The sequence below is a fragment of the Myxozyma melibiosi genome (genome assembly GCF_037950935.1).
Source record: "Myxozyma melibiosi strain Phaff 52-87 chromosome Unknown BZA70scaffold_3, whole genome shotgun sequence".
In the NCBI taxonomy this organism is placed as follows: Eukaryota; Fungi; Ascomycota; class Lipomycetes; order Lipomycetales; family Lipomycetaceae; genus Myxozyma; species Myxozyma melibiosi.
The window spans coordinates 25,168-46,351 of NW_027042917.1; the positions used below are offsets into that span (position 1 = coordinate 25,168).

Below are 21,184 nucleotides of genomic sequence, written 5' to 3' on the forward strand. Positions count from 1 at the left end.
ATAGACCGCGAGTCCGACGCTGACTCTGCCCTGCCTCCGACCCGAGCCCGCTCTTCTCCTCTCTTCTGCTTCCCTTCCTCCTCCCCACCTGCCCGCACTCCTCCTTCTGCTCCACCAGCCTCTTCTCACTTCATCGCATTTACCTCTGTATTTCAAGATGGGAAAGACCGCAATCAGAACCGCCGTCAAGGCCGATCTCAACAAGCCCGCCTGGGAGCAACCCCAGCTCCACAACAGATGGCATCCCGATATTCCTTTCTCCGTAGGTTCCCCATTGTTCACTCGCTTCTTTCTGCTCAATTGACCTCAGCGCATGCTAACTTATCTTTTTTACTGTTCCTTAGGCCAAGATTCAGCCTGGCGAGGTCGTCAACGTCGAGTGCCTCGACTGGACCGGTGGTCAAATCGGCAACAACGACTCCGCCGATGATATCAAGTACTGCGACTTGTCCCGCATTCACTACCTCTCTGGCCCCATCGAGGTCGAGGGCGCTAAGGTATGTCTTTTATCAATTGCCTTTTCCACCTTTTCTGTCTTTGTTGAGGCCCCAGCTATCAATTGAGTCTGTACTGATCTTTATCAGGCCGGTGATGTTCTCGTCGTCGAGATCCAGGATGTGCAGCCCTTCCCCGAGCAGCCGTGGGGTTACTGCGCCATCTTCGACAAGAACAACGGTGGTGGTTTCCTCGACTCCCACTTCCCTAACGCCGCTAAGGCTATCTGGGATTTCGAGGGTATCTTCTGCTCTTCTCGTCACATTCCTGGTGTTCGTTTCCCAGGTCTTATCCACCCTGGTATCATGGGCTGCATGCCCTCGCAGGAGCTCCTCGACACCTGGAACAAGCGTGAGGCTGAGCTCGTCGCTCACCACCACTCCATTGGCACCGAGCGCACCGTCGCTAACCTCCCCAACCCCAACTATGCTTTCGCCGGTGCTGGTGACGCTGAGGTTGCCGCCAAGGTTGCCAAGGAGGGTGCCCGTACCATCCCTCCCCGTGAGCACGGTGGTAACTGCGATATCAAGAACCTGTCGCGAGGCTCCAAGTCTTACCTCCCTGTCTACAAGGATGGTGCCGGTCTCTCGATCGGTGATCTCCACTTCTCGCAGGGTGACGGTGAGATCTCGTTCTGCGGTGCCATCGAGATGGCCGGAATCATCACCATCAAGTGCGAGATCATCAAGAACGGTATGGAGGACCTGAAGATGAACAACCCTATGTACATTCCTGGCCCGGTTGAGCCCCACTACGGTCCCTCGCGATACCTCACCTTCGAGGGTCTCTCCGTCGACGAGGACGGAAAGCAGCACTACCTCGACGTCAACGTCGCCTACAAGCAGACCTGCCTGCAGTTCATCGAGTACTTCAAGAAGTTTGGATACACCGGCGAGCAGCTTTACATCCTTCTTTCTTGCGCCCCTGTTCAGGGCCATCTCGCTGCCATCGTTGATATCCCCAACGCTTGCACCACTCTCGGTGTTCCTGTTGACATCTTTGAGTTTGAGTGCCTGCCCAAGGAGGGTGGATTCAAGCCCATCATTTCCTCCGACTGCGCGTTGACTTCGGGAAAATAAATTCACAAAACATAGGATGAGCTAGAGCAGGTCACTTTACGTTTCTGTACCGCTTGTTAATCTCTTTGATCGTCAATTGTTTTCGTGTTTACTCTTTTTGAGCCGTCGCATGGTTAGCCCTCTTATAAGATGAATGATAATATTGATGTAAAATGAATCAGAACCATGAAGCAATTAAAATATCGTAAGATTCAACTCAATTCAATCTGACTCGCAGACTGATAAGCCCATGTCCTCGTCGGGTAAGGGTAGATGCTTTGGGAATTAAGCACAAAACCCTCGAATATTCAAATCGGAGCTTGGCGAAGAAAGAGTGAAAGGTGCAAAAGTCAACGATAGCGACAGATCTTCTTGAATACCCACACAATCTTTGTTGTTTCTAATCCTTCAATTCGTTGATCTAGACTTTTTTGGAGATTGTTATTGATCTTGGTTTTGCGCCTGTGTGTTATAGTCGATCGTTGTCATTGCTATTCTCATAAATAGCCCAAGTCTCATCGCATCGTTCCTCGAACAATCATCAAATCATCATCATCATGCCTACCTCGAGCCGAAGTTTCCCGACCGCCGTCATCCTTAGTGGTGAGTACCATTTACTCTCTTATTTCTTTTTGAATCACTCGGAATACTGACCTGACGCTCTGCAATCACAGCCACCTCATTCTGTCTGGGTGCCATCTTCGTCAACTGGACGTACGACCACAAAACGCTATGGACCCACAACCCCTCTGATGAATCAATTACGCTCTCAAGACAGCACTACGCCCAGATCGCCACCGAGCCCGCCGTCATTCGAAATGCTTTCCACATCGTAATCGGTCTCTGTCTCGCCGGCTTCGTCGCCAAACTTTACAAGCCCTCGGAGGCAAACAAGCTCTTTGATGGCGGATCACTCGTGCTCTTCATGGCCGGCATCATCATCTACCTCACAAACGTGCGCACTGGACTCGGCAGCGTGCTCAGCGGGGACTGGGGTGATGTTGACGAACTTACCGGTATCAATGTCATTGCTGCCAGTCAGGTTATCATTGCTTTCACTTTGTTGGGCGTTTTGGGGTTGCAGTTCGGTCAGTACTGGGCTGAGATCCAGGACGAGGAAGAGAATGCTAGGTTTGAGCAGGAAAGAAGGGAGCTGAAGGAACGGAGAAAGCAGCAGAAGCACAACAAGGAAGAGGCCGAGGCCGAAGACAGCAAGAAGGAGAAGTAGATCCAGTGATCTAGTGATCTAGTTATAGCATAGATTACGCAATTTCTTTTTGAAAAACAATGCAGGCTATTATGTATTAATGAAATATATAGTAATATAATACAATGATTAAATCAATTGGCAACATCCACCCATCTATACGTAGTCTCGTCACTCGGTTTCAGGAATATACTCCTCGACCGAAGAGCCCTTGTGCGCTAGCGAGTACTGATCCAGCGGATCTAAATCCAACGCAGCAATCTTGCTCATCGTCTCGTTATCTATATCGTTCTCTCGAATACCGTGCGATGTCGATAACCCTGTCGCCGGTAGACTTGAGGAAAGAGACGCTGGTGCACCGTCAGCTTCTTCGTCGTCTCGGCTGCTGGGCGTATCCATCAACTGTTGGTCGGCAAACTCGCTTTCCTCTGCATCAACCTTGTGAGGCGCCTTCGCTGGTTCAGGAGTGGCGTTGCTCGTTGATGGCTCAACATCATTCGACGAAGCCCAGACGCCTGGCAGTTCAGTCTCCAGCAGCTCATCACGCTGCGGAGTGGGCTCCGAAGCAACAGGCTTCTGTTTTCTCGCTTCTGGCTTATCATGTACTCGCTGTTTTGCCTCGTATTGTGCCTCATCTTCCACCACCGCATCGGCATAAGTAGAGACAAGATACGGTGTGGCAGCCGTAGCCCACGCGTTTGACGCTTCAGCGATCGACGATGCCCAGGAAGATATAGTAGCAGACGCCGTTTCCTTGAAACTGTCGAACGAAGTCGCGCCCTCTGCAGTGTAAGAACTATCTTCTGCATGCTGCTGAGCATACAGCTCTTGGTCACGCAATATTTTCTGGTGCTGAGGCCGCTGCTGCTGGTGTTGCTGCTGTCGAACGTTTTGCTGACGGGGTGGAAGAGCTTGATGTTGAGATGATGGCGCTTGTCTCCGTTTCTGAGCCGCGGCTACAGCAGATGCAGAGCTTCCGATCCCATTAAGAGTCACGACTGACATTTCCTCTTCGGTCCTTCCGAATATTTCGTGCCACCATCGAATGTTTTTCGGATCGGGAAAGATGACTCGGTACTCGCCCTTGTTTGCGTTGTCTATTGACGGATCATACTTTTGGTTGATGAACTCTTTCCGACGGACTACAAAGTAGTTCCACACGCTTTGTGCTCGATGACGAACGTCGGCGTCTAATCTCTCCTTCTCGTTATTGTACAGGAAAGTGCCATACTGGCATGAATTCAAGTGGTAGAGCATTCGCCGGAGAAACCGCTCGTTGTACTCAAATCGGTTGGGAAACTGACACAGCAGTTGGTAAACGCAGTCCAAAAACTGGTGGAAAATTGGCGCCGTATATTTCAGTCCCCGCGTCTGACCGCCACCGCCGATACCCTCGGTTGTACCGCCGTGCTTGCCATTATTGTTCACATAGCTGCTATTGGCTGCCTTTTCCGCGGCAGATCTTGCGGCAGATAAGACGCTGTTAAAGGCTTTTTCGGCAGTACTCATCGTTGAATTGCCGGAGCCAGAGGTGTCGGACACCTGGACAAATGATTTCTCGCTGGAAAGATGGCCGCAGCGCTCCGCAAAGCGATGGCCAAACGCAAGCCATTCTTTTTCGACAATCGTAATAAAGCCATCGATTGTGCGGAAGTAAGGGTCTAAAAAGATTTGCGCTAGCGAAGACAACTGCGCGGTGCGGTCCCATCCATCAGAGCAATGTACGAGGACATGTGAGTGGTAGTAGTGTATCCGCTGGCCCATAAGCACGGCGCCTTCCATCACTGTAGAGATGTGCTTAAGCCAGTTGCTCTTGTACAGCAACTCTCTGTTTGGAGGCAGGGGCGTAATATCGCTATCTTTCAGAGCTTCGTAGACTTTATCCAAAGATGCTCTCATGACGTGAATGTTGTCAATCCCAAGATAGACTTTTCTCGCAAACCGGTAGTTCTCCATATTCTCCGAACCGGCACCCAAGGCAGTCTGCGCGATAGCGTTGGTCGTCGGTCGTGCGTCACAAATGAGGTTTTCCTGTGATGCGCCGTACACGTTCGCGACCTGCGTAGTTGAAAAGATGGCCTCTATAAACTTCTCGTCTTGCGGTGACCGGTTTTGCTTCAATCCAACAAGGGGCTGCGAGCACCGCGTGATGGTACAGTTGTTGAACGAGTGGATATATGACAGGGCTGGGATTCGAGCTTTTGATCGATATTTACCCGCGTACATGATAGCCGAGTCTGATATCGCAGACGGAACCACAAGAGTACCGGGATATGTCGGACAGAACTCATACTGAGAGTTCACGCTGGTAAATCGCCAGTTGTTGTTCGTGGTGCCGACGCCCATGCGCTGGAATTCTTTGATGGGATCATAGATGTCCCATGTGTTGACGCTGCGTTCAGCTGAGCCTGGGTGATAGTAGAATGCGTACAGACTGTCCACCGATGCTATAGAGAAAATTGAATTAGTAAGAGGTCAATCTGCGCTGCACTATAGCGCACGCGACGGCCAGATTTGTAGGGTAAAACGTACGAACACAGGTGAGAGCCATCAATGTGTCAAAGACAGCGCGAGAGTCGTTCTCAGACTTGAAGTTAAGAGAAACAAAAGTAAAGTCACGGCATCTGATTCGGAGAGCAGAAAATCCAGTGAATGCGCTGAACGCTCGGCGCTCGACGTGGGCCATTATCGGATAACATATCCAAACTTCTTTCGCGGGACCTGGCTTCACGAGCTCGCCCTTGGAGTCGCGCTGCGGGCGGGCGTCAACTCGGAAAATGAGGTGATGGGCAGTCAAGTGGAGTGTTCCAGTGACATGGTTGCCCCTGCGGACCATCTGCACATCATTGACCTGTGTGATCATGTTAACCAAGTTCAGATGTAGAGCGTGGAGATTGTAGATAGAGCGGCTGTGCACGAGAGAGAGGGGACTAGCAGCAGATGCCGGGCTCTACACTCTGCTAGAGGAGATAGAACGGCCTCAGAGATAAAGCGACAGACGGATACGACTGCGCTGCTGCACCCGGGTCTCAATTGAGTAGCGTCGAGGCCAAATTTGCCTCGTGGACAGATGGTGTAGAATGATGAGTGTCCGAGCACCTCGATAAGCATACGCCTGGAGGACCGGGTAATGCGACGCGCTTGTAGCTAGCGTGGTGCACGGTGCTGTGGTGCTGTCCCCTGCGGTTTCCAAGCCAAAAGATGTATTTATAACAGAGAAAGGACTTACGACAGTGATCTTGATCCTGTCCAGATCGTTCATTCCGCAGGTCGGGTGGTGGGGAGACAGAGAGCGGCGGAGAGCAGGACTGTGGAGGAGAGAGATACACGAAAGCGGCAGGGGTCTCGTGGGCCGGGTGACCAGGACACGGGCCCCTCGCCAGACCTGTCAGCGGGCGGATGACCAGAACTCCCAACGGCTGCTCCCAATTCCCACTTAAACCGCTGAGCCTCCAGACTTCCCGCATGCTCCCGTCCCCGCCCTACTGCTCTACTCGACAGACCGCGACTACTACTGAGCTGCCTCTTCCTCTGTCTTCTTCAAGGCGCATGCCTGTCTCTGCTGCCAATGGGTCTCAAATATAACGTATATCTTGACGACAGTCGCGTCTACGCCTGCAAGGCTTGCCGCACTCATCTCTCAAACTACCATGACATAATCTCAAGGGTCCGTCGCCCCTCCCGCCCTCTCTCCGCTCTCTTGTTCGTCGGCCTGCTAACTCATGAATACAGCAATTCCGAGGCCAGCACGGCAAAGCCTACTTGTTTGAGAAAGTGTAAGAACATGTCCTTGCTGGGATCCTTGCTTGCTCTGGAATGCCCGGCTAACTCTGAATCTGGCGGGGATTAGGGTCAATGTGACAGAGGGGAAGCCCGAGAATCGCGCGATGACCACCGGCGAGCACACCGTCCGCGACATTCACTGCCGGCAATGCCACACCTGCGTCGGCTGGAAATACGATTACGCATACGAACCGTCGGAGAAGTACAAGGAGGGGAAGTACATTCTCGAAGTGGAGCTACTGAGTGATGCGAAGCAGATGGCGGCTGGGAAGTAGCGGCCCCGCTCGCTTGTGTGGTGGATCAGCAGCCTCGTCTGAGTCCTCTTTTTGCTCTTTGTGGAATCTGGGGATCCCTGATAGTTTGTCGGATCGGCTTTCACACCCATAGTTGGGTTTGTATGTCGACTTGCTCTCGGATCAGTCTTTCAAGGATAGTCACAGGCTCTTCTGCCACACTCTAGGTACATAGCTCTTCCTAGATATTGTTCATTCGTGTTGTCTAGGCGTTTATTTATATATCTTTTTTTCGATTATCGTTCAGGGATCTTTTATTTTGGTGTACAAGGCGAGGATCCGGGCAGGCTTCTTTACTCTATATGACTATCTCAATTATCTGCAAAGTCTGCCCGATGTCTGATTCGCTTCTTTGCCTCATAGCTGGCGTTTGGTTTACTATTTTAATATTTCATGGTGTGTCTGTGTGCAGTTATACTTTCTTGTGTGTTTATGGTGATTCTATTGACGGATACTTTGCGACGCTATCTGATGTTTTCTCGTTTGCTTTTATTAGTCTGCTTTATTCTAAAATAATATGAAAATATCTAAGTTGATCCGTGCCAATCCACCTCTCTACCCGAATCAAAACATAAAGTCATTAATCATATTACATGGACATGTAGTGTAAGTCGACTTATACTCAAAACCCTAAAGAAACCACACCAAGATCTGTATGAAAATTTCTCACAGTACCTGTCGATTATCGGTGTAGTGTTCATTATCGTGGACCCAAATTAAGGTCTGTAACTCAGATATGTACAGCATCGGTGAAACGATCGCTCTATCAGTGCCGCACCCTGGTGACTGTTAACTCCAGCCTTGCGGATCATCTGCGGACACATAAGTCAAAAATCACCTGCCGTCGAGATCAGGTCAATTTACAGACTTGATACTTATATAATTGCCCATCAATTTATGTCGAGAAGCGCCTTCACTGACGAATCAGAATAATCCGGATCGGTATATCCGCAAGCAGAATCATCCATATCCGAGTATATGTCAAAGGAGTAAACATATACGTTTTGAAACATAATTCCTGCCTTTGGGATAATTAATCTGTCAGCTTCATAATTCGAGTAGATAAACAATAATAACAAAGGTTTTCAGTGACCGTACCGCAAAGCCAGCGGTCACATTGCCGTAGAAATAAGTGACATGTTGATCAAGTACGTCGTCGGTGATAGTCACGACCGTGTCGTTCCATCCGTAGTCGTAGATATCCCTCTGAAACCACACAACAAAATGTTCACTATCTGAATCTTGTAATCGCACGTAAATCCTGAGGACCTCGATGCTCTATGAAACCATCATCAGTATCAATAATAATCCTCGATACGAAAAAAGGGGTACAGAGCATCATACGTCGTCGGGATCAAAACCGTCACTCAGTTGCACCTTGAATGAGTATATGATGCGGTAATAGTCACGGAACGGCAATTCAGACTCGGTGGAATAATCAACAAAATCGTATACAAGACTGTCGTTATGGTTTGACCCTCTGTCTGGCGCTCCCGGGAGATACACGCCTGAAACATTTCCGTCTATCCATTCGATCTGCTTGAATTCAAGGTCGGTGGTATCGACGCCGGCTGTGAAATAGACCGTGCTGGTATTCCAGGACCCGAGTGAGATGACAGTCGAGTTTGGTGTACAGAAGGCATCTGCGATCGTGGAATTGCTGTCGGGCGGGGCAGAGTCTAGCAATCAAGTCTGAACGCAGATATATGTCATGGAAATGAATCATCTCGGTCTCAGTATATAGTATTACTCGAGCAGTAATGTCAGGACACAGATCAAATCAGAACAGGTCAGAACAGATCAGAACAGGAAAATCAGCTATTTTAATACGGATAAACTTATCAGTTCAGTCGTCGTTTCATCGTGTCCCATACATTTCCTGCGTACGATGTCTGTAGGGCAGATGATCGACCGTATGCCGGAGAAAGCGCAGCAACTCGTCGCCGGCATGCTGGGCAGATGCGAAGGAAGTATACAGATATTGCTGCGTTTTAGCCAGGACTTTGTCTGCTTGATGAGTTCTTTTGACCTATCGTATCGAAATACGGTAAACATACTCTGCTGCTTAAAGATTTTCATATTAGAGTAGAAAATCCCGCAGGTAAACCGCAACAATATCAATCGCTTGAAGCCTGGGCCTTCAAGCGATGTGCCTGTAGGCAAGCAGGCGGTCGTACGCTCTGCCTCTTCGCGCCTTGTGGATTCAGGTACGCACACAGCTCCGCCACGCAACGTGACAGAATTCCCTCTGGAAAGCCTTAATGGCTCGTTGTAAGAGCTGACTTAAAATTTTACCTAGCAAGCGTATGCATAGAATAGAAGCGATCAGGTTTGCTAGGAGATATTCGATTTGTGAAGTAGATAGCGGGGAAGCAGTTGTGCAGCATAGTTAGAGTTTAAAGATGTTGGAGCTCAGAACTACGTCGATGAAATCAAGTAGACATAACGGATAATTCAATCGATATGCCCAGCAATATTGGCTCTACTACAATAATAACATACCTTCATATAAATGACCCGCTTTTGTTTTCCTCCAGCCTGGATCGCTCTAAGAAATCATGATCGCTAGGGCGTACTTCTGGCGCGTATTTAGCCATGCGTGAGCCGCGCATGGTCTGTCTGTAGAGTGTAGGGCGGAGCGATGAAAAGCTGGATCAGCCACTTCCACCCATCTTGGACGATGATGTCGAAGTCATTCCATACATCAAACTAGATGTATGCCTAATGATGTAATTGAGTATTTAGAAAAAGATTTAAAAGTCATACTGGACACAGAAACCTCTCTCTGCCGTTAACAACACATAGCCTGATATTTAAGTAGGGTTTGGTTGTATTTGCGGCTTATAATGGCTAATAAAATTTTTTTCTTAGAAAGTTACGACAGACTGTCCGAGTGGTTAAGGAGTTTGACTTGAATTTAAGAATAATTCTTGGTCATCAAATGCGGTTCCCGCGCGTAGGTTCGAATCCTGCGTCTGTCGAAATTTTTTTTTGTTTCTATTTATTTTATATCTTTTTATTTCTATTGGTTTTGAATACTTTTGTTGATTTCTTTTTTATTTCTGATGTTGGATTTTCGTTTTGGGATCCAGTGTGCGCGCTTGCATGGGGTCAGTACGATCTAGCGATGACCAGCCAGAGATCGGCATATGTATTTCAGATGTGGATAGGAACGTTATAGAGCATGAGAGCAGCTAAATAGACATTGAATCGTCCTCTCAGTTGATACTGAAGACCATGAGGCTTCTCGACTGGAGACTCGAAACTGCATTGCATCGGAAGAACGTATGGCAGTCTTTCATCTCGATCGTATCCCATCATTATAGTTGATATGAAATGATCTGGTGATCTGAGTCACAGTAAAATGGCTCAATCCAACTCAGCGCCCAATTGTTGATATCCAACAATCAATGAATCAACTGGCCATCTCTCGCTATTCCTCACCGAAGAGACCCCAGTCACGAACCTCCAAAGAAGCAACAATGGAGGTAGCCAGTCTCTTGAGCGTTTCTGCGAGCGCTGCTTGCTCTTCTGAAGACAGAGAATGCTCCTGAGTGTCGACACCGGAATTCAGAGTGACCAGGATATCTGTGCTGGTGGGAGATGTCAAGCGAATCACTGCGAGGGCTAGAGATAGGTGCATGGGCTTGGAGGACGAGGTTGTGGCCCATTTTTGGGCTTGTCGGGAGTCGACTATTAGGTATGCAGAAGAGGATTGTCTAGTAGGCGGAGGAATTTGTCAGCAAGATGAATAATAGAGTAGCGGTTATGAAATCACGTACAATGCTGTAGGAGAAGGGATCTGGATCACTGAATCCTCCCGGTTATCGAGGTCAGCGCCAAACTTATATCCAGGACTATTGATCTCCAAAATCTCATCAAGATGTGCTAAGACAGCCTGCTTATCAGACTCCTTCTCTAGTCGCTCAACAAGCTCGATTATTATGCTGTCGTCCTGCGATGTGCTGGCGTTTGAAGAAACAAAGACTTCTTGGTGATCTGGGATCTGGCGAAGCGTGCTTGCGTCGATGAAACCCTCGGGAAGGGATATTCGCATTGCGCCGCCATATAGATCAGTCGGTTGAAGAGGGACTGTAGACATAGCGAGGTTTATGTAGTGGTTGCTGTGGGATATTGAAGAAAGAGAGGAGGATCAGAGATTTGGATATTAGGAGTTTCTGGAGTTTACTTTCTTTCCTCCCAGCGGGCGTTCTCTACGTGTTTTTAAATATTGCGCCCTTGTATTTTGCAATTGAAACCCGCAAATAACAACCACAGACATGTCAGTCACAGTAAGTCTTGTCTGTTTCATCCATAATTACATTATTCCGGGTCTAACAGATTCAGTTACACACAGATTTAGGGGATATAAAAATCGAGCTGTTCTGCAGCTCGGTTCCAAAAACATGTGAAGTACGTACCATCGAAAGCCCAATCTACTTTTTGTCTCTAACAAGCCGCTCTACAGAATTTTTTGGCGCACTGCGCACTGGGGACGTATGATAATACAAAGATTCACAGGAATATTCCGGGGTTTATGGTGCAGATGGGTGATCCGACAGGGACAGGGAAAGGTGGAGAGTCGATCTGGGGTGGAAAGTTCGAGGATGAGATCAGGCCAGGTCTGAGGCATAACGCGAGAGTAAGCGTTTCTGCTGATTATCCAGTACGAGGAGGATACTGACAGTTGAATAGGGTGTGGTATCGATGGCAAATTCAGGACCAAACACAAATGGTTCACAGTTCTTTATTGTAAGTCGATCGAGGTCTCTTTTTGTTGCCTTCAAGCTAACATGTTTACTACTGCAGACATACGATAAACACAGTCATCTGGACGGAGCATATACAGTGTTTGGAAAGGTTATCGATGGACAAGATACGACGCTCTCAGAGCTGGAAGAAGTGAAGTGCGATAAGAAAAATAGGCCTTTGACCCCGATTTATATAAAGAGCGTGACCATACACGCCAATCCTCTGGCCGAATAGATGTTCTCAGTCAAGTTGTTTATCTATGTCGTGTACGATAGCGGACTTAAAGCAGAGCTCTTGTATAAAATCATCAAATTCAATTAATTCTAAAGCTATAAATACAGCACCTAATCCTCCTCCGCCGCTAGTCTCTCAAAAATCAAATCCTCTTCCGTCATATGGCGAGGCCTGTTACCGACCACAACACCCTGCACATCCTCATGAGGATCTACCTTCTGTTGCCCGCCAGGCACTCCAGAATCTTGCCCTCCTCCGTTCTCTCCGCCTTCCGCCGACGCGGCATGCCACGAGCGCTCGGCATCTTCGAGCCGTTTGAGGAAGATATAAACCTGCTTACGAGTGACAGAGTCAAGCTCAGCTTGCGATCCAGCTTCGGGACCAAGGTCGCGGATAGCGGAAAAGATCACCGAGAGCGGCTTCTCTCGGTTTCTCATGATGTGCCGTTTGACCGCTTCAGAGAGGTAGCGGCGTCTGGTGGCGGAGCCGTGGACGATGTGGTGCGTGTACTTGACCACTACGCTGTGGTCTGTGTAGGACGCCGCGAGAATGAGACGGCCGTGGCAGTTGTAGAGCTCTCTGCGAGAGCGGGAACGTTTTGCGGGCTTGAACGGGTTGCGGTTGTTTGATGTATCCGCGACTTGCGAGCAGACGTACTGAATACGGTAGCTTTTGGGCGACTTGGTGCGGGCGCGACGGGCAAAGTAGTATCCCGAGATGTCAAATATACGCTGGATGACAGTCTTGAAGAGTTCGACGGGCTCTTCGTGGACGTCCTTGAGCATGTCGTCGATGGTCGAGAGACCTCCGTCGAGCGAGACGCAGGATTGTAGGATGAAAGACTTTTGATGCAAGGGAACGTGCGTCATGCCGTTGTTGGTTTCAGGATCAACCTCGATCGTGTTGTCGTCGTCACCTGGCCTGCCCGGCACAGGGAACAGTCGAGCAAACTCAGAGTAGTTTGAGATGATGAAGGGGTCCGCGTTGTTCCCAGATCCGAGCGTCATTGTGTTTGAGCCGGAATGCTCACCGTTACCACCGGCAGAGGCAGGGACAGAGCTGCCGTCGGCAGAAATCATTGATCCTGCGGCAGTCCGGCCGAGAAGACCTGCAGCCATGCCGGCGCCGGCGAGCTCTGAATCACGCTTGCGCTTGCGAGTGTCGGACGTGTGCTGACGGCTTTGCTCGCGGCACGAGTCACAGAACTTGTAGAAGCCTTCACGGCCGGGGGCTTTGCAAAGACGGCCTCTGGCTTGCGAGCTTTGCAGCGGTTGCAGAGACGGGCGCCTGCGCCTGATCCGGGGGTTGATGCCGAGGCGGAGGAAGAGGCGACGGCGGCGGCAGCGACAGCAGCGGCATTTGCTGCGTTTCGCTGAACGCCAGTCAGGGACGCTGACTGTCGACGTGGCTTATGAGGGGAGGACTGAGAAGGCAGCGAGAGCTGCATGCGACTTTCAAGACTCTCGGTCGCAGCCTGGACGGCGCGGACAGCCTGCGCGAGCGCGCTCTCTGATTCGTGGACATGGAGCTGAGAGGAGATCTGGTCTGAGGACTCTGCGAAAGCGGGGTCGGTGATGATGTTTGCAAGCGCGGCCTCAGCGACGCCAGAGTCGAGAAGGAGGTGGTGGTCCGTGGTCTGCTGTTGTTGCTGCTGTTGCTGCTGGTGCTGGGAGGGCTGGTCTGCGGTGACATTGGGCGCGGAGGCTGAGGTGGTGGACGGAGGGGGTGTGTGGGTAGCGGCCGAGGGCGGCGGGGCTTGCTGGGCGAACGAAGGAGGGACGACTGGACGGCGGACCTGGACGGGGGTCGCGGTGATGACGACGGGTTCAGAGTCGTGGTCGCGTCCGCTGGCGGCGGGGTCGTGGGAGTCCTGGGGAAGAGACATGGTGACGACCAAGGGGAAGGCAGGCGGTGCAGCGGGTGCAACAGGCAGGAGTGCCCGGGATCAGGAAAGACAGGCGAGAAGACACGCGACCGAGGAGGACGCGTCAGAGGCGATGGGGAAGTAAACAAACGACGCGGTTACAGCCGAGTGAGGGTGCGGTGTTCTCTGTTGTTGTGGGCGGTGAAGCGTCAGAATCTGAGGTTTTGGTGTTGCTCGTCACGACGCTGACGTGGGTGAGGGTGTGGTGCGGTCACGTGGGATTACCAAAGAGGAAGTGCGAGTAGTTTTGAGATGTAAACATGCTTTTGATTCTGAGCTGAGCTGAGCTGCTACTGAGGAATTATTTCTATGTATGAACTAGCTTGATCTCCCTCAGTCCGTCTTTGAAGAGTCTACGACGACGATCGTGCGCTGCTTCTTCTCAAAGCTGGCGTACTTTGACGCGTAGACGTTTCTCGGCCGCGACGCAAGCCAGGCAGCGTGCTCGTCGGCGACAAAGTTTTTGTAGTGTGCGGTGTCTTTGATGTAGAGTGCGCGACAGATGGGCGAGTCGAGCAGGTAGTCGAGCAGGCCGAATTCGCGGATGAGAACTACAGCGAAGAAGTAGATGCAGGCAAGGATGACGCCGACGAGGTAGCCGACCAGAACTTGCTCGGTCGAGTGGTAGGAGAGATAGACGCGGGATATGCAGACGAGGATGGAGAGGATGTAGAGGCCGATGGCTCGCGACCAGCGCTTGAATGGTGTAAATTGGTGGGCTCTGCAGGTACATGAGATTAGAGATGTGCTTGGAGACGGAGAACAGGCAGTGAGCCTACCTGAAGAACATCCACAGTGTTATGTATGTGGCATAGAAAGACATGAACTGCGCATGCGCAGATGGCATTCCGTAACCGAATTGCGAGCCATCTGTGGGAATAAGATAGATTTGTTAGTAATATGAATAATACTATAGCTACTAGATCAAGGACAAGGCAGACATACGTTGTGGCCGCTCCTGCGCGAGCACGAGCTTGAGCAGGATATTTGCAATCTCACAGGCCGTCTGGCCGCAGAGTACTAGAATTGTTTCCGCCTCGCGACGGCTGAGGATGAAGGCGACGTCGAGGACACCAATTGTTTGGGGAACGAGCGATATCCAGGCGAAGAAAGCCGCGAGCGGGTCGGATGAGTCGTAGGAGACGTAGGTGAATGTGAGAGTGGCGTTCCCAGAGCCAGCGACGAGGCCCATTGTTGGCAATTCAGCTCGAGAAGTGTAGTTTTGGTAGTTCCTGTAGTTCTGTTTCGCTGTTGGTGTTGTTGCTGAGCGAAGACCAGAAAACCCCGACGAGACTCAAATTAGGGCGTTTTAAACCTTTCAGATCCTCGAAGGTTTATCAACCGTTCACCGCCAGAATCGTAAACAACCGAAGATCTTCGGACCCAACCTGACTTTATCGTGCTCCGAATCGCCAGATTATCGCGGTTTCATTCTACTTTTGTTAGATCCAGTTCAGATATTTGCTGTGTGTGCAGGTCATTCGCTGAACCTCCTCTTCTCTCCCCTCATACCTGATGCCGCAGTCGCTCAAATCGATCCGTGAGCTGGCAGACGACTGGCTCGCCCTCGACCAGGTACAGTCCGACTATCTGTCTTGTTCATCTTCTCTTTAACCAAACAGACCACTAACTCCTCTCCTCTCCTCTCAGAATGAAAACACCCGCAAGCAAATCACAGATCTCCTGGCAGCTGGCAACGTAGCCGAGCTCGATCGCCGGCTAAGGACACGCATTCAGTTCGGCACCGCCGGTCTACGCGCAAAGCTCGAGGCCGGCTTCTCGCGCATGAACGAGCTCACTGTGCTGCAAGCTTCACAGGGCCTATCCGTCTACGTCGCTGGTGCGGTGCCGGACGCGCTCAAGCGCGGCATCGTCATCGGCTACGACCACCGACACGAGAGCGCCGAGTTTGCGCGTCTGACCGCCTGCGCCTTCCTTCACAAAGGGTTTGTCGTGCATTTCCTCGATAAGCTCGTGCATACGCCTCTTGTGCCTTTTGCGGTCGACCGTCTGCACGCAGCCTGCGGTGTCATGGTCACGGCTTCGCACAACCCCGCGTCGGCAAACGGATACAAGGTGTACTGGTCGAACGGATGCCAGATTGTGAAGCCACGCGACAAGGGCATTGCTGCCGCCATCGACGACAATCTCGAGCCCTGGATCTGGGATAAGACGCTGGTCGACAAATCACCGCTCGTCAACCGTCCGCTGACCGAGATCGCGGATCAGTACTATGCGCAGCTCGCCGTCCTGGCCGGCGACACAAAGATCAACTCTATGATGCGATTCATGTACACGCCTATGCACGGCGTCGGCGGACCGTATGCTGAGCGTGCGGCCGCGTTGCTTGGCGCGGTGCCGGACAAGAATATGTTTGTGGTGCCGGAACAGGCTGAGCCAGATCCCGATTTCCCTACCGTGGAGTTCCCAAACCCAGAAGAGAAGGGCGCGTTGAAGCTGGCGATGGCGTCGTCGGACAAGATCGATATCTCGCTCGTGGTTGCGAACGATCCGGACGCGGACCGGTTTAGTGCCGCGGTCAAGGGCGCGGATGGAAAGTGGATGCAGTTGACGGGCAACGAGCTCGGTATTTTGTTTGCGTATTTCCTGTTCAGCACTATGGATACAACAAAGTTTGAACTGTCAAAGCTGGCGATGCTGAACTCGACCGCGTCGTCTCAGATCTTGAGATCGTTTGCAGAGACGGAAGGGTTTTACTACGAGGAAACACTGACGGGCTTCAAGTGGCTCGGAAACCGCGCGATCGAGCTCGAGGCGCAGGGGTATAACGTCGTTTTTGCGTTTGAGGAGGCGATCGGGTACATGTTTCCCGGGATCCACGACAAGGACGGGATCGGCGCGATGATGATGTTTTTGAAGCTGCTGCGCTGGATCGAAGACACGGTGTCGGGCACAAAGATGACGCGCGCGCAGGGGATAATTATTGTGCTCGAGCAGATTTACAAAAAGTACGGGTACTTTGAGAACAAGAACAGTTATTACGTGGCGCTCGATCCGCGCGTGACAGATTCGGTGTTTAACTACATCCGCACCAAGAGCGACGGTGCAGCAGCGGCCGAACCGAGCGGGAACAACGAGTACCGGTACCCGAGCAGAGTAGGCACGCGACAGGTGACCTACTGGCGCGACCTGACGCTAGGCTACGACTCGTCTACACCCGACCATGTCCCCGTGCTGCCGGTGAGCAAGTCATCCGAGATGATTACATTCGCGCTGGACTCGGCGGTGCGGGTGACGATCCGCGGCAGCGGGACCGAGCCAAAGCTGAAGGTGTACATTGAGGCCAAGTCGACGGTGAGCAGGGAGGCCAGCAGACAGATCGCAGACGAGGTGTGGGATGATTTAGAGCGCGAATGGTTCAGACCCGGGGAGACGGGGTTGCTGCGGCCGTAGAGATAAGATATACAGGATCGGCTGTCGTAGGGTTTGTGATTAATAATCGTAAGGGTAATGATTAGATAATCAAGATTTATTTTTACTTTAAAGTTTTTTAGGTTTATGTGACACTCAGGTTTAGAACGGCGATGAGTATGGGGCAGGGTTCTATTTTGGCAACAGACAAAAAGAGGAATAAAAAAGGTATTTCAATTAGAGAATAACAAAAAAGGTTGATAGTACACTGACTGTACAATCAAGTTTTGTACATTGGAGAGAATAACAATACAGCAATCTTCAAAAGAAAAAGAAAAGAAAAAATATAAAAGTAGAGGGTGTCTAAAAGGCAACGAGACCGAAACCAAAGCAGACAACGACGACCGCAGCAGGGACGGCAAAGTTGACGGCGGACTGGGCGCGGTTGAAGTCAGCGATGGCAGCGGAGGAGGACTCTGCGGCCGAGGAAGTGGCGGAGGAAGCAGACGAGGAAGACGAGGACGAGGACGAGGACGAGCCGTCGGTGGAGGTCGCGGAGGCAGACGAGCCGACGGCGGAGGAGGAGACACCGGAGGAGGTGCTGAGGGTCGCGGTGGCCTGGGAGACCGAGCCGGAGACGGAGAGGGTGGCGTCGCCGTAGGACGAGTCCGAGGGAGTCCACTGGTTGGAAGGACCGTCGGGGCCGAGAGGGTCACCGGCACCGTCGGTCATGTAGGCCGACGCCTCGGAGGGGAGAGCGGGGAGGGTGTTGTTGGCTTCCCAGAGACCTTTGACGTAGGCCGGGCACTCGGAGGCCTCGTTGTCGGTGGTGTAGCCGCCGTCGCCGGAGGGGTTGGAGGTCGAGTTGAGCATGGACGCGAGGTTGTTGTAGTCGGTGAGGATGGTCACCTCGTCGGAGCCGGCGGTGACGTTGACGAGACCGTAGTCGTTGGCCTCCTGGACGTACTCGTAGACCAAGCCACCGGAGAAGACGGCGGTCATTTCCTCAGAGTAGATGGACTCGACCTCAGAGAAGGGACGGGGCTCGACGAGGTTGCAGCCGTACTCGGAGAAGAAGAGCGGGAGGGAGTAGTTGGAGAAGTTCTTGACCTTGGTGCTGTAGCCGGAGACAGTGTAGGAAGAGTCTCCGCACCAGGAGTAGTCGTTGATGGCGAAGAACTCAGCACGGGTGTCCTCCTCACCGCAGTTGAGGTAGTGGGCGAGCTGGTAACGGTTCTCCTCGACGTCAGCGGCAGCATAGCCGACGGGGATGGAGCGGTAGTCGCGTGCCTTGATGTAGGCGCGCATGTCGCGGATGACGGCCTTGAGGACGGTAGCAGCCTTGGTGGTGTTGACGTCGTTGACGACCTCGTTGGCGGCGATGAAGCCGAGGAGGTTGGTGTAGTTCTGGAAGACGTCGATGGTGGCGAAGTTGTGCTGGGCGAGGATGTAGTTGTAGGAGTAGTAGGGGTAGTCACGGGAGATAGACTGGTCCTGGTTGGCGACGTCGAGGATGAGGTAGATGTCGTTGTCGGCGAGGAGCTGCATGCAGTCGGAGTGGTCTGCGGAGTTGTCGACGTGGTAGACGCGGATGGTGTTCATGCCGAGGGCCTTGATGTAGGGGATGTCGCGGGAGCAGACGTCGTAGTCGGCGAGCGGGTCGGCGGTGTCTCCGTTGGCGTCGGGGATTTGGTAGTCGACGCCTGGTGGTGTTATTAGCAGAGAATAATGAAGAATATAGAGAGCAGAAGAAGAAGAAGACATACCTCTGATGTAGAAGCGGTCACCGGTCTCAGAGTCAAAGAAGGCTGGAGGGGGAGGTTAGAGATGGACGGAGGAGGGAAACAGAGAGGTAAACAAACCATTTCCCTTGACCTCGATGGTGTTGAGGGCGGAGACGGAGAGGGCAGAGGCGACGAGCGCGACGAGAGAGAGCGAGAACTTCATGGTGGTGAAGAGGTGATGAATAGAAGAGGAAGAAGAGGTACAGAAGAAGGGAGGAAGAAGAAGAAGAAGAGGAAACGCGGCCGAGGAGGTTAAAAGTTCGCGCCGAGGACGCCCAAAAAAGCGTCGCGATTCGGGCCAAATTAAGGTTTTGTAAATAAAGAAACAAACCTTATTTAAAAGACAGGTTGAGTCCACGCCCGCGGAGTTCGCTGCAGGTTTGTTGTTAAAATAGGAAATAGTACATTATATGTATATAAAAGCATTCGGATACAGGTTGCAGCAAGTAAATACACCATATTCAGAGTGAACAACGTCACTATCCCTCCTCGCATTGAAACAATCCCCGATAGCAATGGAATGGGCCAAGACTCCTGAGCATCAACTCCGCCGTCTGCATTTTCCCTGGCCGCACGTTCCTCAGCCACGCGGTTTTGTCAGCGCTGATCTAAGATTCACTCCTTCAGCTCAGACTCACGCCCTTCAACGCCTTCTTCAGCACCTTCTCAACCATGTCCCAGTCGTCCGTCGGCAGCGGAATCATCTGCACCCCAAAGTGATCCTGGATATCCGCCAGCTGCGCCGCCGACCGGTCGTCGCTCACAAACGATATCGACACGCCCACGCGACCGAACCGGCCCGTGCGACCGATCCGGTGCAAGTACGTCGCGTAGTCCGCCTCGCCGGTGACCAGCGTCGGCAGATCGTAGTTAATCACCATCGACACCGACGGCACATCGATTCCGCGCGACAGCACGTTCGTCGTAATCAGCACCTTGCTCCGTCCCTGCCGGAAATCGTCCAGAATCTGGTCGCGCTCAAAGCCCTCAAAGTTGCCGTGCAGCACGCTGACCTTGTGGCCGTCCTGCGTCATCCGTCGATTAATCTCGTCCGCCGTCACCTTCTTCGCCGTGAAAATGATCGACGACCCGACCGTCAACAGATGGTAGAGCTCGACAAGCACCTCGTACTTGTGCTCCTCGTTATCGCAGTCCATGTACAGCTGCTTGATCGCCTTCACATTCAGCTCCGTAGGCTTCAGCCGGATCTCGTTCGCGTTCGGAATGATCTTCTTGGCATACTCAGACACCTCGTCCGGGAACGTCGCTGAAAACAGCACAAGCTGTGTAGTCTTGGGCAGCGCGTTGCGAATCCGAATGCACTGATCTCCGTGGCCCTGGCCCTCAATCATGTTATCCGCCTCATCCAGCACAAACACCTTCACATTGTTCAGCGGCAGCTGTCGGTGCGAAACAAGACCAAGCACTGTGCCCGGGGTACCAACAATGATGTTCTGTGTCAGCTGTCGTCCACGCTCAATTCGCACTCCCGGAATCGCGTACTCCGTCGTCACCTTTGTGTACTTTCCCATCTCTCGAACATTGTCCATAATCTGTCGCGCAAGCTCTCGCGAAGGCGCCAGGCAGAGTGCCTGTACCGTCTGCTGCGAAGGGTCAACCCGCGACAACATATTCAACGTGAACGCTGCCGTCTTTCCTGTTCCTGACTGCGACTGTCCAATCATGTTTCGTGGCCTGCTCCATCGTGTTAGTCGATTCACAAAACAGTAAACAAAAATATCACATACGGATTATTCAGTAGCAGCGGCAAAGCACGCTCTTGGATCTTTGATGGCTTCTGAAACTTCATTCCATATAAACCCTTCAACAACTCCTCAGACCTGATCGAAATCATTAGCATCATCATCTCACCTTCCTCACTTCTTCAAAATAGACTTACAATCCCAAATCCTCAAACTTCTTAATCGAGTAAAGGGTCGAGTTCGGATCAGCCTGTAAATCCGCAAGCTTAACCAAAATCTCGTTCTCGTTCTCGACCAAGCTCACGAAATGCTCATCCTGCTCAACCGCCTTCAGCACCTCATCGTTCGTCATCACAGGCTCTCCATTCTCCCCCACCGCATCTTTCTTCTCCTCCTCCGGTGGAGGCGTCACATCACGCTCTGCTGCGGCAACCGGGGGGTCTGATGCTGGATCCGCAAGAGGAGGGATCTCGTCGTCGTCATCTTCCTCTGCCCAGCTCAGCGATGCCTTGGCTGCGGGCTCTTCGGTCTTCTTCTCAACCTCCTCTTCTTTCTTCTCAGGCGTGTCCCAGGCCATAT

At 51.8% G+C, this 21,184-nt stretch overlaps 11 protein-coding genes and 1 non-coding gene across 12 annotated transcripts; 6 read left to right on the plus strand and 6 right to left on the minus strand.

The window, feature by feature from the left end:
• The first annotated feature begins 36 nt into the window (after window positions 1–36).
• On the plus strand, window positions 37–1,750 carry BZA70DRAFT_294336 (Acetamidase/Formamidase). Its single transcript, XM_064914440.1, has 3 exons — window positions 37–262; window positions 345–497; window positions 585–1,750. Exons 1-3 carry the CDS (start codon window positions 158–160, stop codon window positions 1,572–1,574), a joined length of 1,248 nt encoding a protein of 415 aa, XP_064769059.1. The 5' UTR covers window positions 37–157; the 3' UTR covers window positions 1,575–1,750.
• A 127-nt stretch (window positions 1,751–1,877) lies between these two features.
• On the plus strand, window positions 1,878–2,894 carry BZA70DRAFT_309764 (uncharacterized protein). Its single transcript, XM_064914895.1, has 2 exons — window positions 1,878–2,156; window positions 2,228–2,894. The coding sequence occupies exons 1-2, from the start codon at window positions 2,111–2,113 to the stop codon at window positions 2,779–2,781; spliced, it is 600 nt and encodes a 199-aa protein (XP_064769060.1). The 5' UTR covers window positions 1,878–2,110; the 3' UTR covers window positions 2,782–2,894.
• BZA70DRAFT_275485 (protein-tyrosine phosphatase-like protein) lies at window positions 2,895–6,061 on the minus strand. Its single transcript, XM_064912162.1, has 3 exons — window positions 5,990–6,061; window positions 5,293–5,611; window positions 2,895–5,207 (listed from the first exon to the last, which is right to left on the minus strand). The coding sequence occupies exons 1-3, from the start codon at window positions 6,020–6,022 to the stop codon at window positions 2,932–2,934; spliced, it is 2,628 nt and encodes an 875-aa protein (XP_064769061.1). The 5' UTR covers window positions 6,023–6,061; the 3' UTR covers window positions 2,895–2,931.
• Window positions 6,062–6,142: 81 nt separating this feature from the next.
• BZA70DRAFT_121541 (Yippee/Mis18) lies at window positions 6,143–6,938 on the plus strand. The gene is made up of 3 exons (XM_064909506.1): window positions 6,143–6,427; window positions 6,493–6,536; window positions 6,611–6,938. The coding sequence occupies exons 1-3, from the start codon at window positions 6,329–6,331 to the stop codon at window positions 6,816–6,818; spliced, it is 351 nt and encodes a 116-aa protein (XP_064769062.1). The 5' UTR covers window positions 6,143–6,328; the 3' UTR covers window positions 6,819–6,938.
• Window positions 6,939–9,715: 2,777 nt separating this feature from the next.
• BZA70DRAFT_t31 lies at window positions 9,716–9,817 on the plus strand. Its single transcript has one exon. It is a non-coding gene; the product is annotated as a tRNA-Ser (tRNA).
• BZA70DRAFT_275493 (uncharacterized protein) lies at window positions 9,814–11,044 on the minus strand. Its single transcript, XM_064912163.1, has 2 exons — window positions 10,619–11,044; window positions 9,814–10,555 (listed from the first exon to the last, which is right to left on the minus strand). Exons 1-2 carry the CDS (start codon window positions 10,936–10,938, stop codon window positions 10,270–10,272), a joined length of 606 nt encoding a protein of 201 aa, XP_064769063.1. The 5' UTR covers window positions 10,939–11,044; the 3' UTR covers window positions 9,814–10,269.
• On the plus strand, window positions 11,045–11,924 carry BZA70DRAFT_275494 (peptidyl-prolyl cis-trans isomerase-like 3). Its single transcript, XM_064912164.1, has 5 exons — window positions 11,045–11,128; window positions 11,184–11,249; window positions 11,305–11,478; window positions 11,532–11,588; window positions 11,646–11,924. Exons 1-5 carry the CDS (start codon window positions 11,117–11,119, stop codon window positions 11,820–11,822), a joined length of 486 nt encoding a protein of 161 aa, XP_064769064.1. The 5' UTR covers window positions 11,045–11,116; the 3' UTR covers window positions 11,823–11,924.
• BZA70DRAFT_275498 (uncharacterized protein) lies at window positions 11,925–13,947 on the minus strand. Its single transcript, XM_064912165.1, has 2 exons — window positions 13,066–13,947; window positions 11,925–13,027 (listed from the first exon to the last, which is right to left on the minus strand). The coding sequence occupies exons 1-2, from the start codon at window positions 13,705–13,707 to the stop codon at window positions 11,933–11,935; spliced, it is 1,737 nt and encodes a 578-aa protein (XP_064769065.1). The 5' UTR covers window positions 13,708–13,947; the 3' UTR covers window positions 11,925–11,932.
• BZA70DRAFT_294343 (uncharacterized protein) lies at window positions 13,948–15,101 on the minus strand. Its single transcript, XM_064914441.1, has 3 exons — window positions 14,692–15,101; window positions 14,526–14,616; window positions 13,948–14,467 (listed from the first exon to the last, which is right to left on the minus strand). The coding sequence occupies exons 1-3, from the start codon at window positions 14,936–14,938 to the stop codon at window positions 14,080–14,082; spliced, it is 726 nt and encodes a 241-aa protein (XP_064769066.1). The 5' UTR covers window positions 14,939–15,101; the 3' UTR covers window positions 13,948–14,079.
• Window position 15,102: 1 nt separating this feature from the next.
• Window positions 15,103–17,278, plus strand: BZA70DRAFT_275500 (uncharacterized protein). The gene is made up of 2 exons (XM_064912166.1): window positions 15,103–15,321; window positions 15,397–17,278. Exons 1-2 carry the CDS (start codon window positions 15,262–15,264, stop codon window positions 17,158–17,160), a joined length of 1,824 nt encoding a protein of 607 aa, XP_064769067.1. The 5' UTR covers window positions 15,103–15,261; the 3' UTR covers window positions 17,161–17,278.
• Window positions 17,279–19,161, minus strand: BZA70DRAFT_275501 (Glucanosyltransferase-domain-containing protein). Its single transcript, XM_064912167.1, has 3 exons — window positions 18,981–19,161; window positions 18,885–18,926; window positions 17,279–18,821 (listed from the first exon to the last, which is right to left on the minus strand). Exons 1-3 carry the CDS (start codon window positions 19,063–19,065, stop codon window positions 17,482–17,484), a joined length of 1,467 nt encoding a protein of 488 aa, XP_064769068.1. The 5' UTR covers window positions 19,066–19,161; the 3' UTR covers window positions 17,279–17,481.
• Window positions 19,162–19,525: 364 nt separating this feature from the next.
• On the minus strand, window positions 19,526–21,182 carry BZA70DRAFT_288429 (P-loop containing nucleoside triphosphate hydrolase protein; the record flags this gene model as incomplete). Its single annotated transcript, XM_064914033.1, has 3 exons — window positions 19,526–20,597; window positions 20,651–20,743; window positions 20,803–21,182. 3 exons carry the CDS (start codon window positions 21,180–21,182, stop codon window positions 19,526–19,528), a joined length of 1,545 nt encoding a protein of 514 aa, XP_064769069.1.
• Window positions 21,183–21,184: the final 2 nt, after the last annotated feature.

What these genes read in the sequence shown, in the direction of transcription:
- BZA70DRAFT_294336 (XM_064914440.1), top strand. Translation starts at nt 158, where the DNA reads ATGGGAAAGACCGCAATCAGAACCGCCGTCAAGGCCGATCTCAACAAG. An exon ending in ATCCCGATATTCCTTTCTCC is followed by an intron (nt 263 to 344) that starts GTAGGTTCCCCA and finishes ACTGTTCCTTAG; the next exon opens with GCCAAGATTCAGCCTGGCGA. An exon ending in TCGAGGTCGAGGGCGCTAAG is followed by an intron (nt 498 to 584) that starts GTATGTCTTTTA and finishes GATCTTTATCAG; the next exon opens with GCCGGTGATGTTCTCGTCGT.
- BZA70DRAFT_275493 (XM_064912163.1), bottom strand. Translation starts at nt 10,938, where the DNA reads ATGTCTACAGTCCCTCTTCAACCGACTGATCTATATGGCGGCGCAATG. An exon ending in ATCCCTTCTCCTACAGCATT is followed by an intron (nt 10,556 to 10,618) that starts GTACGTGATTTC and finishes TCCGCCTACTAG; the next exon opens with ACAATCCTCTTCTGCATACC.
- BZA70DRAFT_275498 (XM_064912165.1), bottom strand. Translation starts at nt 13,707, where the DNA reads ATGTCTCTTCCCCAGGACTCCCACGACCCCGCCGCCAGCGGACGCGAC. An exon ending in AAGCTCGCAAGCCAGAGGCC is followed by an intron (nt 13,028 to 13,065) that starts GTCTTTGCAAAG and finishes GGCTTCTACAAG; the next exon opens with TTCTGTGACTCGTGCCGCGA.
- BZA70DRAFT_294343 (XM_064914441.1), bottom strand. Translation starts at nt 14,938, where the DNA reads ATGGGCCTCGTCGCTGGCTCTGGGAACGCCACTCTCACATTCACCTAC. An exon ending in CGCGCAGGAGCGGCCACAAC is followed by an intron (nt 14,617 to 14,691) that starts GTATGTCTGCCT and finishes TTATTCCCACAG; the next exon opens with ATGGCTCGCAATTCGGTTAC. An exon ending in ACACTGTGGATGTTCTTCAG is followed by an intron (nt 14,468 to 14,525) that starts GTAGGCTCACTG and finishes ATGTACCTGCAG; the next exon opens with AGCCCACCAATTTACACCAT.
- BZA70DRAFT_275501 (XM_064912167.1), bottom strand. Translation starts at nt 19,065, where the DNA reads ATGAAGTTCTCGCTCTCTCTCGTCGCGCTCGTCGCCTCTGCCCTCTCC. An exon ending in CATCGAGGTCAAGGGAAATG is followed by an intron (nt 18,927 to 18,980) that starts GTTTGTTTACCT and finishes CTCCCCCTCCAG; the next exon opens with CCTTCTTTGACTCTGAGACC. An exon ending in TGACCGCTTCTACATCAGAG is followed by an intron (nt 18,822 to 18,884) that starts GTATGTCTTCTT and finishes TAACACCACCAG; the next exon opens with GCGTCGACTACCAAATCCCC.
- BZA70DRAFT_309764 (XM_064914895.1), top strand. Translation starts at nt 2,111, where the DNA reads ATGCCTACCTCGAGCCGAAGTTTCCCGACCGCCGTCATCCTTAGTG. An exon ending in GACCGCCGTCATCCTTAGTG is followed by an intron (nt 2,157 to 2,227) that starts GTGAGTACCATT and finishes CTGCAATCACAG; the next exon opens with CCACCTCATTCTGTCTGGGT.
- BZA70DRAFT_275485 (XM_064912162.1), bottom strand. Translation starts at nt 6,022, where the DNA reads ATGAACGATCTGGACAGGATCAAGATCACTGTC. An exon ending in ACAGGATCAAGATCACTGTC is followed by an intron (nt 5,612 to 5,989) that starts GTAAGTCCTTTC and finishes ATGATCACACAG; the next exon opens with GTCAATGATGTGCAGATGGT. An exon ending in GATGGCTCTCACCTGTGTTC is followed by an intron (nt 5,208 to 5,292) that starts GTACGTTTTACC and finishes TTTTCTCTATAG; the next exon opens with CATCGGTGGACAGTCTGTAC.
- BZA70DRAFT_275494 (XM_064912164.1), top strand. An exon ending in CGGTTCCAAAAACATGTGAA is followed by an intron (nt 11,250 to 11,304) that starts GTACGTACCATC and finishes GCCGCTCTACAG; the next exon opens with AATTTTTTGGCGCACTGCGC. An exon ending in GTCTGAGGCATAACGCGAGA is followed by an intron (nt 11,479 to 11,531) that starts GTAAGCGTTTCT and finishes ACAGTTGAATAG; the next exon opens with GGTGTGGTATCGATGGCAAA.
- BZA70DRAFT_275500 (XM_064912166.1), top strand. Translation starts at nt 15,262, where the DNA reads ATGCCGCAGTCGCTCAAATCGATCCGTGAGCTGGCAGACGACTGGCTC. An exon ending in ACTGGCTCGCCCTCGACCAG is followed by an intron (nt 15,322 to 15,396) that starts GTACAGTCCGAC and finishes CTCTCCTCTCAG; the next exon opens with AATGAAAACACCCGCAAGCA.
- BZA70DRAFT_121541 (XM_064909506.1), top strand. Translation starts at nt 6,329, where the DNA reads ATGGGTCTCAAATATAACGTATATCTTGACGACAGTCGCGTCTACGCC. An exon ending in ACCATGACATAATCTCAAGG is followed by an intron (nt 6,428 to 6,492) that starts GTCCGTCGCCCC and finishes TCATGAATACAG; the next exon opens with CAATTCCGAGGCCAGCACGG. An exon ending in GCCTACTTGTTTGAGAAAGT is followed by an intron (nt 6,537 to 6,610) that starts GTAAGAACATGT and finishes GGCGGGGATTAG; the next exon opens with GGTCAATGTGACAGAGGGGA.